General features: G+C 41.4%; 1 protein-coding gene across 20 annotated transcripts in view; it reads left to right on the top strand.

The window, feature by feature from the left end:
• mycbp2 (MYC binding protein 2) overlaps positions 1 to 13,431 on the top strand; it is a 95,178-nt gene that overhangs the window by 24,472 nt on the left and 57,275 nt on the right. For 16 of the 20 annotated variants that reach the window (XM_088083437.1, XM_088083438.1, XM_088083441.1 and 13 more), the window contains exons 10-20: positions 2,102 to 2,240; positions 2,442 to 2,518; positions 5,367 to 5,571; positions 5,695 to 5,859; positions 6,046 to 6,204; positions 6,984 to 7,188; positions 7,585 to 7,730; positions 8,240 to 8,350; positions 8,685 to 8,789; positions 12,824 to 12,943; positions 13,089 to 13,170. In XM_088083437.1, the coding sequence (XP_087939563.1) occupies positions 2,102 to 2,240; positions 2,442 to 2,518; positions 5,367 to 5,571; positions 5,695 to 5,859; positions 6,046 to 6,204; positions 6,984 to 7,188; positions 7,585 to 7,730; positions 8,240 to 8,350; positions 8,685 to 8,789; positions 12,824 to 12,943; positions 13,089 to 13,170 (1,514 nt within the window). The remainder of the gene's footprint in view (positions 1 to 2,101; positions 2,241 to 2,441; positions 2,519 to 5,366; positions 5,572 to 5,694; positions 5,860 to 6,045; positions 6,205 to 6,983; positions 7,189 to 7,584; positions 7,731 to 8,239; positions 8,351 to 8,684; positions 8,790 to 12,823; positions 12,944 to 13,088; positions 13,171 to 13,431) is intronic. The other 4 variants (XM_088083439.1, XM_042494144.2, XM_088083442.1 and 1 more) reach the window with 3 other exon arrangements.

A 13,431-nucleotide genomic window follows, 5' to 3' on the forward strand; every position in this document is an offset into this window, starting at 1 on the left:
CCATTAGATGCCACAGTGCATAAAACAGCATCAAAATAGAGCTTCTTTAAACAAAAAAAACAGTGCCAGCAGAGGGTCCCCTGCACCCCTGAGAGAGGTCCTAGCTAAGCCCCAATGTCCCGAAATCAGGAGCGTCCTGAAGTCATAAAGTTCTAAAAAAAATTTTTAAAAAGTCCTTAAATCCTTGGAACATCCTCAAATCCCAGAAATATCCTGAAACCCTAGATATGTCCTAAAATTGTAGAATGTCCTTAAGTCCTACAAATGTTTAGAAACATAAGAAATGTGTAGAAATACTAGAAATGTCCTAAAATCCTAGAAACATGTATGGGGCTGCTGCGACTGGCCCCTGGCCTCCTGTCATTTTGCAAAAGTGGCCCCTAAGCAAAGCAAGTTGAGTGTCCCTGCTGTAGGAAGTCAAGGGGACAGTCAGAGGAGGACGATGTCGGGAGGAAAAGATGAGAAGGGGGGGTCGTACTGGCCGGAGGACAGAGGTGCTCATTTAATGATTGGAGTGGCACATGTGTGCTCTGCTTTGGAGCAATCAAAGCACAATAGATCTCATCGTTACCACACACCGGAGACCAGACCATCCCCACACTACCCTTCATCCTTTTTGTTGTCCTTGTTGTGTTTGTTTCTTTGCTCTGTTTCTCTTCTGTAAAATGGCCCTTTCAGGGACATCCCCTGCAGTCTGACTAACCCACATCTTTACCAGTTGCATCATCTGTTATGAGCTCAGCATTGAGTCAAAGTGTGTTGTGGATAGATGTGTACTTCTTGGTGTTGCTAGGAAAAATGCGTATGCTATTATCACTGACATGGCTGGAATTTTAAGTGTCTAGTGTCCCTGACACAAATATAAAAAAACAAAAAAAGACAGAAACGTGTGCACAGATTTTGTACTGCCAAACCACTCCCTCAGTAGAACATGCTACAGCTCCGGATGATAGATTTATCCATGACTCCAGCAATCTATGTGCTAATCCAGTGCATATGAAGTGGTTTACTTTATTCACCACTGAAGTCAGTTAAGTATTACGCCTACAGTGACGGATTTTCCACCTCTGTGATTAAGGGTGAATCAACAGCATGATATGCATTTTTTAAAATAGTTTTTTTCAAAAGATATGTAATCCATCCAGATTTTAGATTTTCCAGATGCTTTGCAAATGGGTTTTATTGTTAGGCAGATATTTGGTTCCCAAACTTTTAACTTTTATTTTAATTTTTTAAGAAGGGACAGTGTAATGTAAATGTTAATGCACCTGCATTAGCTGGAGAGCTAGTTTTCAGTAGTAGTTAATGGATGTCCTAAAATGATAAAAAATACAATATAAAGATACAGTGTGTACAATGGTCAAAGACTAACGGCATTAGGATAAAAAGGTACAAAATATGCAGTAGTTAAACATGTACACGTTAAGAATATAAAACACAATTTGACAATATGAGCGGATAAAATCCAGATGATGCAGGTACAGTATGAATATAATAATTTAAAAATGAAGTAAAATTAGTTTGCCTGGTAGAGCAGGCACCCCATGTACAGAGGCTATGTCCTCGCCGCAGTGGCTGTGGGTTCGACTCCAACCCGCGGCCCTTTGCTGCATGTCATCCCCTCTCTCTCTTCCCCTTTAATGCTTAAAATTGTCAAAAATACTGCCAAAGACATAATACTTTAAAAAAACAACCCAACAAAAAAAAGACAAGCATTCTGTTTCCACCATCGTCCAACAGCGCAGTACGTGGATACCATTATCAGGCAAAAAAAATTAAAAAATCAACCTCCCACAACCAGCGCTTTGAGAGATAACTCGCAACAAAAAGATGAAAAAACACAAACACAACCCTGAGTACAAGACACAATACATGGAAAACATCATCACAAAAATCCACGTAAATCAGCACCAAACACAATATGATCCACTTCACAGCTTCAACATAAGACCGTGGTCCATACGAAACTGAATGTGTTTTCATTTAATCAAGGACTTCTTGTGTCTTAAAATGGCTAGAAAGACTCTTAAGTGCCCCGCTGTAGCAACGTTGATTCATGACACTAACCAGCGTTTCCTCCTGTTGGCCCTGACTCCTGCAGGATGGTTTTGTGGTGCGGATCTATACTATGAGCTCAGACCCGGCGCTGCAGCAGGAACTGCAGCTGAAGCTGGCAAGAAAATGTCTGCACGCCTGCGGCATCTCTCTGTTCGACCTCGAGAAGGATCTACACATCATCAGTGAGTGATACAGAATATATCTGTATGAGGCTGTGGGTAGTTTTGCTTCATATGCATACGTACAGCTGCCACAGGCGTTTGATACTGTATGTGTGTCAACAACTTTTGTAATGTGTCAAACACAAAGGAATTATAAAAAGCATACTTTCTAGCCTTGTCTCGTTTGTGTATTTGGCTCTAAATAGCATGTTGTTCTCTCAGGCACCGGCTTTGATGAGGAGGCAGCGCTTCTCGGAGCAGGCAGGGAGTTTGCTTTGATGAAAACTGCCTCGGGAAAGGTGAGAGTGAAAAATCTTCTCTGGTGTGTTGTGCCTAAAATGTTTAACAAAAATGAAAGTTGGAACTGGTTCAACCGCTGAGCTCGTGACAGCTTTTGTATTGCTAATGACAGGCCAGGCACTTTAGAGGTCGAACCTGGGGGAAAAGCTCTAAATTAATTGTTTTTCTCATGCATTTTCCTCCTTCTGTGTCACACTGGCCACAAGAAGCCCATCACACAAAATTAACATTCCCTTTGTCTGTAACATCTGCGTATACTTAGCTGTAGTCAGAGTTTCCTAGGATCAGGCTGTCGTAGAGCATAACAATAAGACATGCCTTCTTGTTTTGGAAATATTTGGTGGACCTCTAAGCTAAATTACCATTAAATAATACACAATGAAGAAGCTGTAATATTTTTTGGACATCTTACGATGTTTACGCTGTTGATTGTGCTCTGGACCCAACTTTTGTTGGTGGTTATACAGTGACATCCCTGCTGAAATACCTGGAAGTGATTAAAGTATTTCACCCAGCTAAGCAGTAGCTCTAACCTATAGTCCACTTTGAGAAAAAACAAAACAAAACACGGCTGACTAAGAGTGAAGCTTTCTGCGTTTATGACCGTGACTACAGGAAGCAGTAGTTGCACGCTTCCTTCTGCGTGGTGATACAGTTGTGTAGCTCAGTAGAAAGAAAATAGGTCCTGCAGAGTGTAACAATACATTGATCTGGACTGATGTATCGATTCAATGTTCCATTATCATTGATGCAAAGCCAAACATCGTCATATTTAAGATACACCTTTATTTTGAAATGTCCATGGTTCAGCTGTGTCACCATTTTTGTCCAAGGACACCTTCTTCCTGTTCATTCAAACAGTGCTTGCAGCCTAGCGCCAGTCAGACAATGGCAAGCAGCCGAGACAATAAGGATAATTACTGATATCATCTCATATTGTTTGCAGGCCCCTGAATTAGATCTAATCGAAATCATATTGTGGCAGACTTTGTGATGTCAGCAAATGTATTATTTTCCATATGTTGTTTGTTGTATGTTGAAAAGCCATTCTAGGGTAATTGTGACTTGTGATACTGGACATTAGAAATCAAATAAAAATTGAATTGAAATTACTGTTTGTTCAGCTCGTAGGGGAATGCTTTTTGATTGGGCAAGCACTTTGGGTTTGAAGTGTGCAAAATGAATAATTTTGCCTTGCCTTGCTATAAAATAAGTGTATATATATGTATATGTGTATATATATATATATATATATATATGTATATGTGTATATATATATATATATACAGCCCTAGTTCCTACATGAGGCCCTTCTGTGTGGAGTTTGCATGTTCTCCCCGTGTCTGTGTGGTTTCTCTCCGGCTTCCTCCCACAGTCCAAAGACATGCAGCTCAGGTTGATTGGTGACTCTAAATTGCCCTTAGGTGTGACTGTGAGCGTGTATGGTTGTTCGTCTATATGTGTCGGCCCTGCGATAGTCTGGCGACCTATCCAGGGTGTACCCCGCCTTCCGCCCGATGACAGCTGGGATTGGCTCCAGCCCCCCCGCGACCCTTACGAGGACAAGCGGTTACAGAAAATGACTGACTGACTGTCCCTTTAACACCTGTAATGATGGTGGAGTAAACAGTATAGATAATATGTTTGTGTGTACAGAGGAATCAACTACATTACTCAGTGAAAGACTGAAGGGTCTGTACTCGACTCAAGTAAGCCCAATCGCTGTCGGGAGTTGGAGCTTTTTATGAAGGAGATATGTCACATTTTCATGCACACTGTCTTAGTTAGAAGAGAATGCTAAGTATGTAGTTTGTTGGGGTGTGTAGAGGGTGTGGTTGTGTGTGTCTGCGCTGTAGGTGTGGTGCAGAGTGCCTCTCTTGTAGATAGAAGTCCTGGGCAGTTGCCTGTTGCACATTTCTGTGTCTGTGTAGAAGCCTAATCTCACAGCACACTTTATCTGCAGATTACCCTAACCCAGACCGACTGGATGGGTAAAAATAGGAGCAGCTGACCTGTATCTTGGGACAAAGTTCACTCATCACTCGGGCTGGACATTATACAAGACACGTGATGTGAAGAACAAGAGTCAAAGGCCCAGTGTTTACAGTTTACAAGCTGCTGTTTGCTCTACAAGCAATGCTGTTGTGATTATGTAATTTGCAAAGTTAATGTCAGATGATTTGAGTTATAAAACATCTCCTCCAGCAGCGGCCTTTTTCACATGTATCATTGTGATTAACCACTGCGGTCTGGTTACTTTTAAAACGGATTCCAGTACTGAATAAATGCTCTAGAACTACGTAACACGTTATTAATACTTTGGATTACTTTTGGAATACTTAAAAATCCGTTTGCTGAGCTCATTAGTAATTGTCTTATATATTGGTTTTATATATATATTTACAACTGTAAAGGAAGATAACAAGATAAGATTACTGAACTGTTGAATTTGTCACAGGAATTCATAGGCTTTGTGAGGCAGAGCAATTCAGATCTTTTCATGTGTTTTTTGTTTTTTTTTGCTTCTTCCCTTTTGTGTGTTTGTAATGTTTCACTAATGAAAAAGCAGCAAAAACTTTTTAGAATTTTACAAAAAAAACCCCCAAAACTCTAAACACTGTGTTGGTGCAGCCGGGATGTTGGCTGTCTTAAGTGGGCTCAAGCAAAAGATTGTGGGCCGACTTGCCAAAGAAAATTAACCCAGGCTAAACTCTTGCCACAGCGTAGTTCAACAAAATAGATATAATTTGTTGTGGATCCTCCATTTCTCAAAAATGACGACCATAAAACACTGCTTCTTATTCCTGATCTTTCAAATGCTTGCGTTGTATTGTCATCCCCTCACAGATTTACTACACAGGAAAGTACCAGAGCCTGGGTATAAAGCAGGGTGGCCCGTCTGCAGGGAAATGGGTGGAACTGCCCGTTACGAAGTCTCCCAAGATCGTTCAGTTCTCAGTCGGCCACGATGGCTCTCATGCACTGCTTGTGGCCGAGGACGGAAGTGTGTTCTTTACAGGCTCTGCCAGCAAGGGAGAGGATGGAGAGTCCAGTAAGATGATTTTAAGCTATCTGCAAACATTCAACAATTTATTCTATTCCATCTTTTTTGATTGTGGAATCAAAGCCAAATCAGCGGAGGTCCTGAATGTGATGTTGTTGTTTTTATTTGCAGCTAAAAGTCGCAGACAGCCCAAGCCGTACAAACCCAAGAAGATGATCAAATTAGAGACCAAGACGGCGGTGTACACAGCGTGCAACAATGGCAGCAGCAGCATTGTTACCAAGGATGGAGAGCTCTACATGTTTGGCAAAGATGCTATTTACAGTGACAGCACTTGTGAGTTGACAGATTCTCAACTTCAGGGAATTTCTCTGAGATATTTCAGGAGTTTCTTGTCGTTGTCTAAATAGCTTTGATAAAGGCAGATTAAAAATGTTTAAGAAAAAACTTTTGCTTGTAGATATTTTTCTGTTGGAAGCAATACAATTAATGTAATCATAATCACTACTTTCTTGTCCACAGGCCAAGTGACAGACCTGAAAGGTCACTCCGTAACTCAGGTTGCCATGGGCAAGGCCCATACATGTGTTCTGACCAAGAGTGGTGAAGTTTGGACATTTGGGGTGAACAACAAGGGCCAGTGTGGCAGAGACACTGGAGCTATGAGTCAGGCAGGGAAAGGTGAGCAGACACAAAACAATAAATACACATAACAATATACTGTATATAAACCGAATCACTGTAATGTAGCGCTAACGACAAATGTCACAACAGGTAGAAAACTGGCTACGGTTTTTAATTGCGGTGCATTCAGCAGCCTTTTTTTCTGTTGTCATTTTCAGTCCTAACTCTCTGACCTATGTGACTTTTTTGTGCTTATTTTATGTACTGTTTTGTTTTGCTAATGTCTTTGATAAAATCCAAAACTACCAGCATGGAGGCTAAGTAGTGTGCTGCTGTGGATGGGGCAGCACACACATATGTACACCACCCATCCAAATAAATCTATATCAGTTTAAATCTACACTATATTTGAATATTTGCTCCTTACATAATAGCTGATTGAGGCAGTGGCAGACCAGCAACTCTGCAAATTATTTTTCTCAATGGAGTCTGGTGTTTTTGATATAATCCCCATGAGTGAGGACTGTCTTACAGCAAAGTAAAGCAGTGAAAAATATTCTGAATATAGCGCACACTTAAACTGATGTTGATTTTTTTTTTCAGTGGGCCTTTTTTTGGTGGCTTAAAACTAATCAATTAAGGCAGAGTTTGCTCAGCGCTGTTTCAATTTTATGCACATGACGCGGCCTTCTACCCAGAAGTTGTTGTAAATGAATTTTGTGATGCGATCTATTTTGTCGTAGTCTATACATTGTCTTTGTACTCCGTTCAATCTGATGGCTCTCCTGTCTGTCTGTCTGTTTGTCTGTCTGTCTGTCTGTGTGTGTGTATTATAGCATTCGGTGTAGAGAGCATGGCCACAGCCATGGATGAAGACCTGGAGGACGAACTTGAAGAGAAGGAAGAGAAGAGCATGATGTGCCAGCCAGGCATGCACAAGTGGAAGTTGGACCAGTGCATGGTCTGCACCGTTTGTGGAGACTGCACCGGTTACGGTGCCAGCTGTGTCAGCAGTGGACGGCCAGACAGAGTACCGGGAGGGTAAGAGGACATAAAAACTGGAAGAAGTCAAGGTGGTCATTGCTAGGGTTGGGTACCGTTGACATTTGAACCGACACTGGTTCCAGTATCTGTAATTTGGTACCTCTTTTTGGCAATCCATTTTTTCTGTAGTCGACAAAACATTATAGCACACAAAAAGCTAATTCTGCTCCTTTGCTTATTTCTAATCACACATAGAGCTAATCCTTTGTCTCTGTCTGTGTGTGTGTTGGGTTGTCTAGCAGTGTAATAAGGCTATTACAAAGATTATTTAGAAAGGAAAACAAACGCTCCCTTGCCGTTTGTTGGCCTCTAAGAGACAGAGAGCCATCTCTGCAGCTTTGATGGCCTCTAGGCCTCTTTTTTTTAACCATTGTGTATTTGTTTGCCAACCAGTATCTGTGGCTGTGGGTCTGGAGAGTCTGGCTGCTCAGCGTGTGGCTGTTGCAAGGCCTGTGCCAGGGAGCTGGATGGTCAAGAGGCCAGACAGAGAGGCATCTTTGATGCAGTGAAAGAGATGATTCCACTGGACCTGCTGCTAGGTATGTCAGCTGATTTGTGACTTCACGTTCCCCCTGTTTTGCTAATTCATACAATATCACCTGTATCACCACCTACATTGTTACATTCAGCTTAAAGCCATTAAGTCTGATAAATCATATGCATGTGGAAATTTTATGGACATACATATATGATGCTATGTTGCAGTGGTTTGTTGGATCCTCCATAAGTGATCACAGTAACTGACTATCTTTAGTGGGTTTGTGTAAAACCGATATACCTCTCTGATCTATGCCAGCGTGCTGCTTGTGCCACACACATCAAAGTGTCCGTTGCATTTGCTTGGATGCAGTATTTCGCATACATGTCGTCGCTCCTCCTATTTGTTTGATTTATGTGTTGTGCAGAGTCATTGCTTCTCCATCACGTCTCCATCAGTCATTGATGTGTGTCTTGTTTTGTTCTGCCCTGCTCCGTCTTCCCTCCTCCACCTCCTTCTCCTGCATCCTGTCTGGGCTACCTGTACCTGGGGCCTTTTTTTTGTTTTCAGCTGTGCCTGTCCCTCCCCCTCCAGGAGTGAACATCGAGGAGCACATTCAGATTCGTCAGGAGGAGAAACGGCAGAGGATCAACCGCCGGCACAGGCTGGAGGAGGGCAGAGGTATGGATCAAGGCTGAACAGAGTGGGACAATGTTTTGGGAAGGGCTGTGTATGTTTTTTTGGCTTTATGAAGTTACTTTATGAAGTTAAACAGGGTGGGGGTGGAGGTTAACGAATAGCCCAAAGCTATGAGCAATATGTCCATCCCTTTAAAGTTGGTGAATAACTTTCAGGTGCTTTGTGAGCTTGGGTGTTGTGCCTTCGTGACTTCCCCCTCGCTTGTGTCTTTATAATTTTTTTCAGTGTGTGTGTATTGTTGTGGTGAAGTATTACAATGTGTTCTGTCCCATTTGTGAGCATTGTGCATGCATGTGAAAGTTTCTTTCTCCCCCAGGCCCCCTTGTTTTTCCTGGTCCCATTTTTATGAACCAGCGTGAGCAGGCCCTAGCCAGAATAAGACCCCTTCAGGCACTCAGGCATAAACGGGACAAGCACAAAGGTACTACGGTCTTCACTAACTCAACGGGTGCAGAGACACCCCTTTGACTCATCTCCCAATCTGGCTGTCCCGCCCACCTCCTCTCTCACTCTCTGACGACAGGACTCTAATGTCTTCACCAGGTCTCATGGTAACAAGCAATGTAGCCTCACAATGGAGAAATAACTGTGAAGCGTTTGGACCGAGTTTAAGACCAACCTCAGTCGGCGGGTTCCCTTCAGAGTGTGATGTTACCCTAACATAGGAAAGGGCTGAGCTACAATAAAGATTTGGTCTGTTAGGCTAATTCATTTTCTGGTTTAACAGTTCTAATCCTCAGAGTAGGATGCCTGCTCTGCCCACTACTGTTGTTTGACCTAAATAGAAATCAATGTCCTTGCCTAACAGGATTTATCATCACTCCCGTAAGCAGCTGATTTGTCACTTCGTGGGTACAACTGCAGCATTACAAGCAGACAAAACAGTGAGCACTTGGGAGAGCAAGCTTTGATGAAAGATGAGCCGAAAAATATGACACAGAAAGGAGGAGGCAGGGTTGTTATTTTTAAAATTCATGATTTTAGATGTGAGGCATCTCATGGAGATGGCTTAGTAATCACTCAAACATCTCTGAATGTAACATTAAGCTTTTCAGGCTATTGACCATCAGACATGTAAGAGTTCATTGTCTGGAATGAACTTTCTTGAAGCTAACAACTTGCAAATGATTTCAGAATTTCCACATTTAACATTCAGCTGCAATGACAAAACACAGTCAACCCAAATCAGTAGTTTACTTGTGTTGTTTGGTTTTTATTTTTCATTTATACAGGAAAAGAAATTAAAAGTATCATCAGGTGTGTTACAGTTAAAACTGGCCTGACTCAGGTAAAAACAGCACTAAAACATGTCACAAAACAAGATAAAACAGAAATAATCAACAGCGACAAGACCACAAAACATAGCAACACAGATTTGAATCAGAGGTTGCAGGAATGTCCTTTTATCAGATAGTGTTTATATGTTTGTTTGAAATGAGTAATAGAGGTTATTTTTCAAATGTAGTATGAGATCTCGTTCCAGATTTTAGTGTAGGTGCGAAAGAATGATCTCTGACCGTAAATGTTTTTATTCGGTGGTACAGGAACAAGTGCATGCAAAACTGATGTAGTGATGCGTTCTTGTCTCGTGTTGAGACTTGGAAGTAAAGCAGTAAAAACAGGATTAGAGTTGTTGTTTTGGAACTGAAGGTAAAATATAATCGCTAAGTTCTGACCTCAGAATCTCAGCCTCTTTGGGTATATTTTTCTTTGGAAAAAAGAAAATGTAGTTTTGACAAACCGTCTTACTTTCCTTTCTAATTTAACCACAAGGACAGAGGACACATGAGGACACTTGTGCCGCATTTTCAATGCATTGTACGGTTTGACTTGACTCACTTTTGGTACAAGGTCCTTTTCTCTGTTTTGTTTTCCACTGCAGATAGTACCCCCCCAGTGTAGGTGGGATTCTCTGCTGATTGCTGTAGTGGTGCTGTGTGAATCCACTCACTGAATCTTTTAATTGGCAACAAAACAGAGGAAAGTCTGCACTTCAGCATTTGTACAGCGTAGTGTACGTAGTGCAGAGTGTAGTTTTGCGAGCTGCTGTTTTCAAAGTCTACGGTGTGTGACAAAAAAAAATAATTGTGTGAAAATATATAATTGTGTAAAGTGTCATTTAAGTGACTATTCCAGTGTTTTAACTCCACCTTTTAGTATCTGCTTAGCTCGCAGGGAACCTTGACCAAGGTGTTGGAAAAAACAGCCCAACAGCCCTTTTAAAACAAAGTTATAAAGTGCTTTACAAAAACAAAAACGATAGACACAGATAATAAGAAAAAAAGAAAAAAATTGAAAATACTTTGAAAGTAGTACAACATGGGGCAAAAGGAGCTACAAGAGTAAAGTAAATCAAAAATAAAGTTAATCATATAATCAAATAAATTAAAAAAAAAAATTAGTGGAGTGCCTGGTGGCTCAGTGGATATAGCGGCACTCTATGTACAAAAGCTGTATCCTCACTGCAGCGACCGCGGGTTTGAATTCTGCCTCGGCCCTTTGCTTCATGTCTCCCCCTCTCTCTAGCCCCCTTTCATGCTAACACCGTCCTGTCAATTAAAGGCAATTTAAGCCCAAAAAATAATCTTTAAAAACATTTTTAAAAAGAGAGTAAACTTTAGTTGAACGGCTGCATCTTGTAGTGGAAATGTGATATTAAAACCTCCTGAACTCTCAGTAATCAGGAGAAAATATACTTCACTGAACAAATATAGTAAATATAAAAGTGTTGCCTGCAAACTGTCATATTCATTGCCTGCACAAATGGAAAAAAAACAACAGCTGGTTGGGCTTGGGCAATATCACGGTATTATGGTATACCAGGATATTTAGAAATCCGGAAGGTATGTTTTTCAATCACATCATAAATACAGGAGGCCCTCTTTCTGTTAAAATCATTGTATGTAGTGCACAGCACGCACCACCAGAGCTCAGTCTCTGGTCTCCACTGAAAAGACACCAAGACACCTAGTGGAGGTCAGTGAAGTTACAGAACTGTAAACAGCTGGCAGCCAGCAACGGCAGAGAGAGACCGTGGGAAATAATGTCATGTTTTTTACATGTAACGTGGTGAATCAAGGATTTATTTTCACCAAACCAGTGCTGGTGATTGTTGGAACAGAGGACAAACTAACTAGATTATTACCAAGAGTAACAACAGTGTTTTAGGTGAGTTTTATTTTGTTTCTGTCAAGTTTGAATGAAGTGTGTTTTATGAGTTAACGAGGCAATTAAGCCTCGTCTGTGTTCCGGCCGAGAGAAAGTTGAATTAAAAGGTATACGGCAGCTTTTCTTTGTTTAATAAGGAAAATAGGTGTGAGAAGATTACTTTTCTTATAATTTTGAGGGCATCTATTGCGTATTTAGTAGTCTGAAAGGCTGAAAGTAAGTTGCGGGGGAGGGCTAGCACCGCACGCTTTTACTGTCATATACTGTGTACCCCGGTGAAATTTCAGGCAGGAAATATCACATACCACCCATTTGCCTGTCAAAGCTGCTGATGTAGTTTACTTACCAATAGGTGGTGCAGGTTGCAGTGGAGCTGCTGGTCTGAAACTGCCGGTAGATGATCATGGCTAGGTTTGGTACTGGATGCCCATGTTTATGTAAAGCATCTATTAAACATACAATTTGAAAACCTTCCCAAAAGAAACTCATTGTTAATGATAAGTGGCTTTTTTTTATTGCCCCACTGTTAAATGTGGAAACCATGATGCCACGGTGGACTCTGTTTCAGAGCAGCTGTAGTTTCCTCCTGAATGTCAGTTAAGAAATTAAGGCCATTCTGCTTTGCTGAATAACTTTTCTTTCTGTGGAGCCATTTGTTGTTGTGAATGCACGGTTGTGAGGCCACTGTAGGATATTTGGGGTAACGAGTGAGTGCTTCACATCACCCACAACAATACTGTTGTTTTTCGTTTGTGATTTTGGATGTTATCAAGAGCACGTCTGTTTTTTACATTGATAGTTGTCACCATGAGCTAAACTTTCAACCCTACCCTATACATTTGGGCCAAACCACAGTAAGCTGGTTTTTGGTCCAAAAAGGTTATTGACTGTCATTGTATTTACTGTAATGCATGGGTCTCTATCAAACTTTTTCCCCTCACACACCACAACCTTGACCTCTTGCACAGGGCTCAGGGTAAACCAGAATCCCTCTTCCTCATTGAACACGGACAGATGCTGAGAAAAAATCCAATCATTTCTAAACAATCTGTAGTTGGGACTGGTTGCCAAAAGCCTTTCTGTTATAGAGGTGTTGTTCCCTCCCTTTCTATTTCGGCATGCTGCTCCCTTTTCTCCCTGTTTTACTTTTGAATCCTTTTTTTCCTCCAGCTCCGTTTTCCAGGACTGTGCAGAGACATCTACCTCTGTGGTCTGACGTTTCTACTAAACCTCACCTACTCCCTGTTCTCTGCTCAAATGTGCTGACTTGGAGTGTTTGCCTTGTAGATGGTAGCAGTGAGCGCGGAGAGAAGGATGCCAGCAAAATCACCACTTACCCCCCAGGGGCAGTGAGATTTGACTGTGAGCTGCGAGCTGTGCAGGTCAGCTGCGGTTTTCACCACTCAGGTAGGTTGAATTCCCTCATGACTGCTTCTGGTCAGGGTAGATTTGTCTGCCTATTATTTTAAGAATATTTTTAAAACCTCTTAACAAGAGTGGCTGACCTTGAGGTAAAGAAAGTGAGTAAATAACAGATTTTGCTGCTTTGCAGTGGTGCTGATGGAGAATGGAGATGTCTATACGTTTGGTTACGGCCAACATGGGCAGCTCGGACATGGAGATGTCAACTCCAGGTACTGCCTTTGTTGCCTTACATGTTTTAAAGGTCCCGATTATAGTAAAGTTAAATATAAGTTGAATTTCCATGTTTTTTTATATATATATAAAGCAGGTATAGGTGCTATATAAATACTGTGAAATTATCAAAACGCTCAGTCCACAGAGGATTGTGCTCCGTTTTCAGAAAATTAAGCCTTTGAAACCTGAAGCGACATTACTTTCCTTGTGCTGCTTTCAGATGCTTTTCACAAGTATTTTAACCTTTGAACCTTGAG

Source organism: Plectropomus leopardus, chromosome 10, assembly GCF_026936395.1.
Source record: "Plectropomus leopardus strain MGB_pleo_1.0 chromosome 10, ASM2693639v1, whole genome shotgun sequence".
In the NCBI taxonomy this organism is placed as follows: Eukaryota; Metazoa; Chordata; class Actinopteri; order Perciformes; family Serranidae; genus Plectropomus; species Plectropomus leopardus.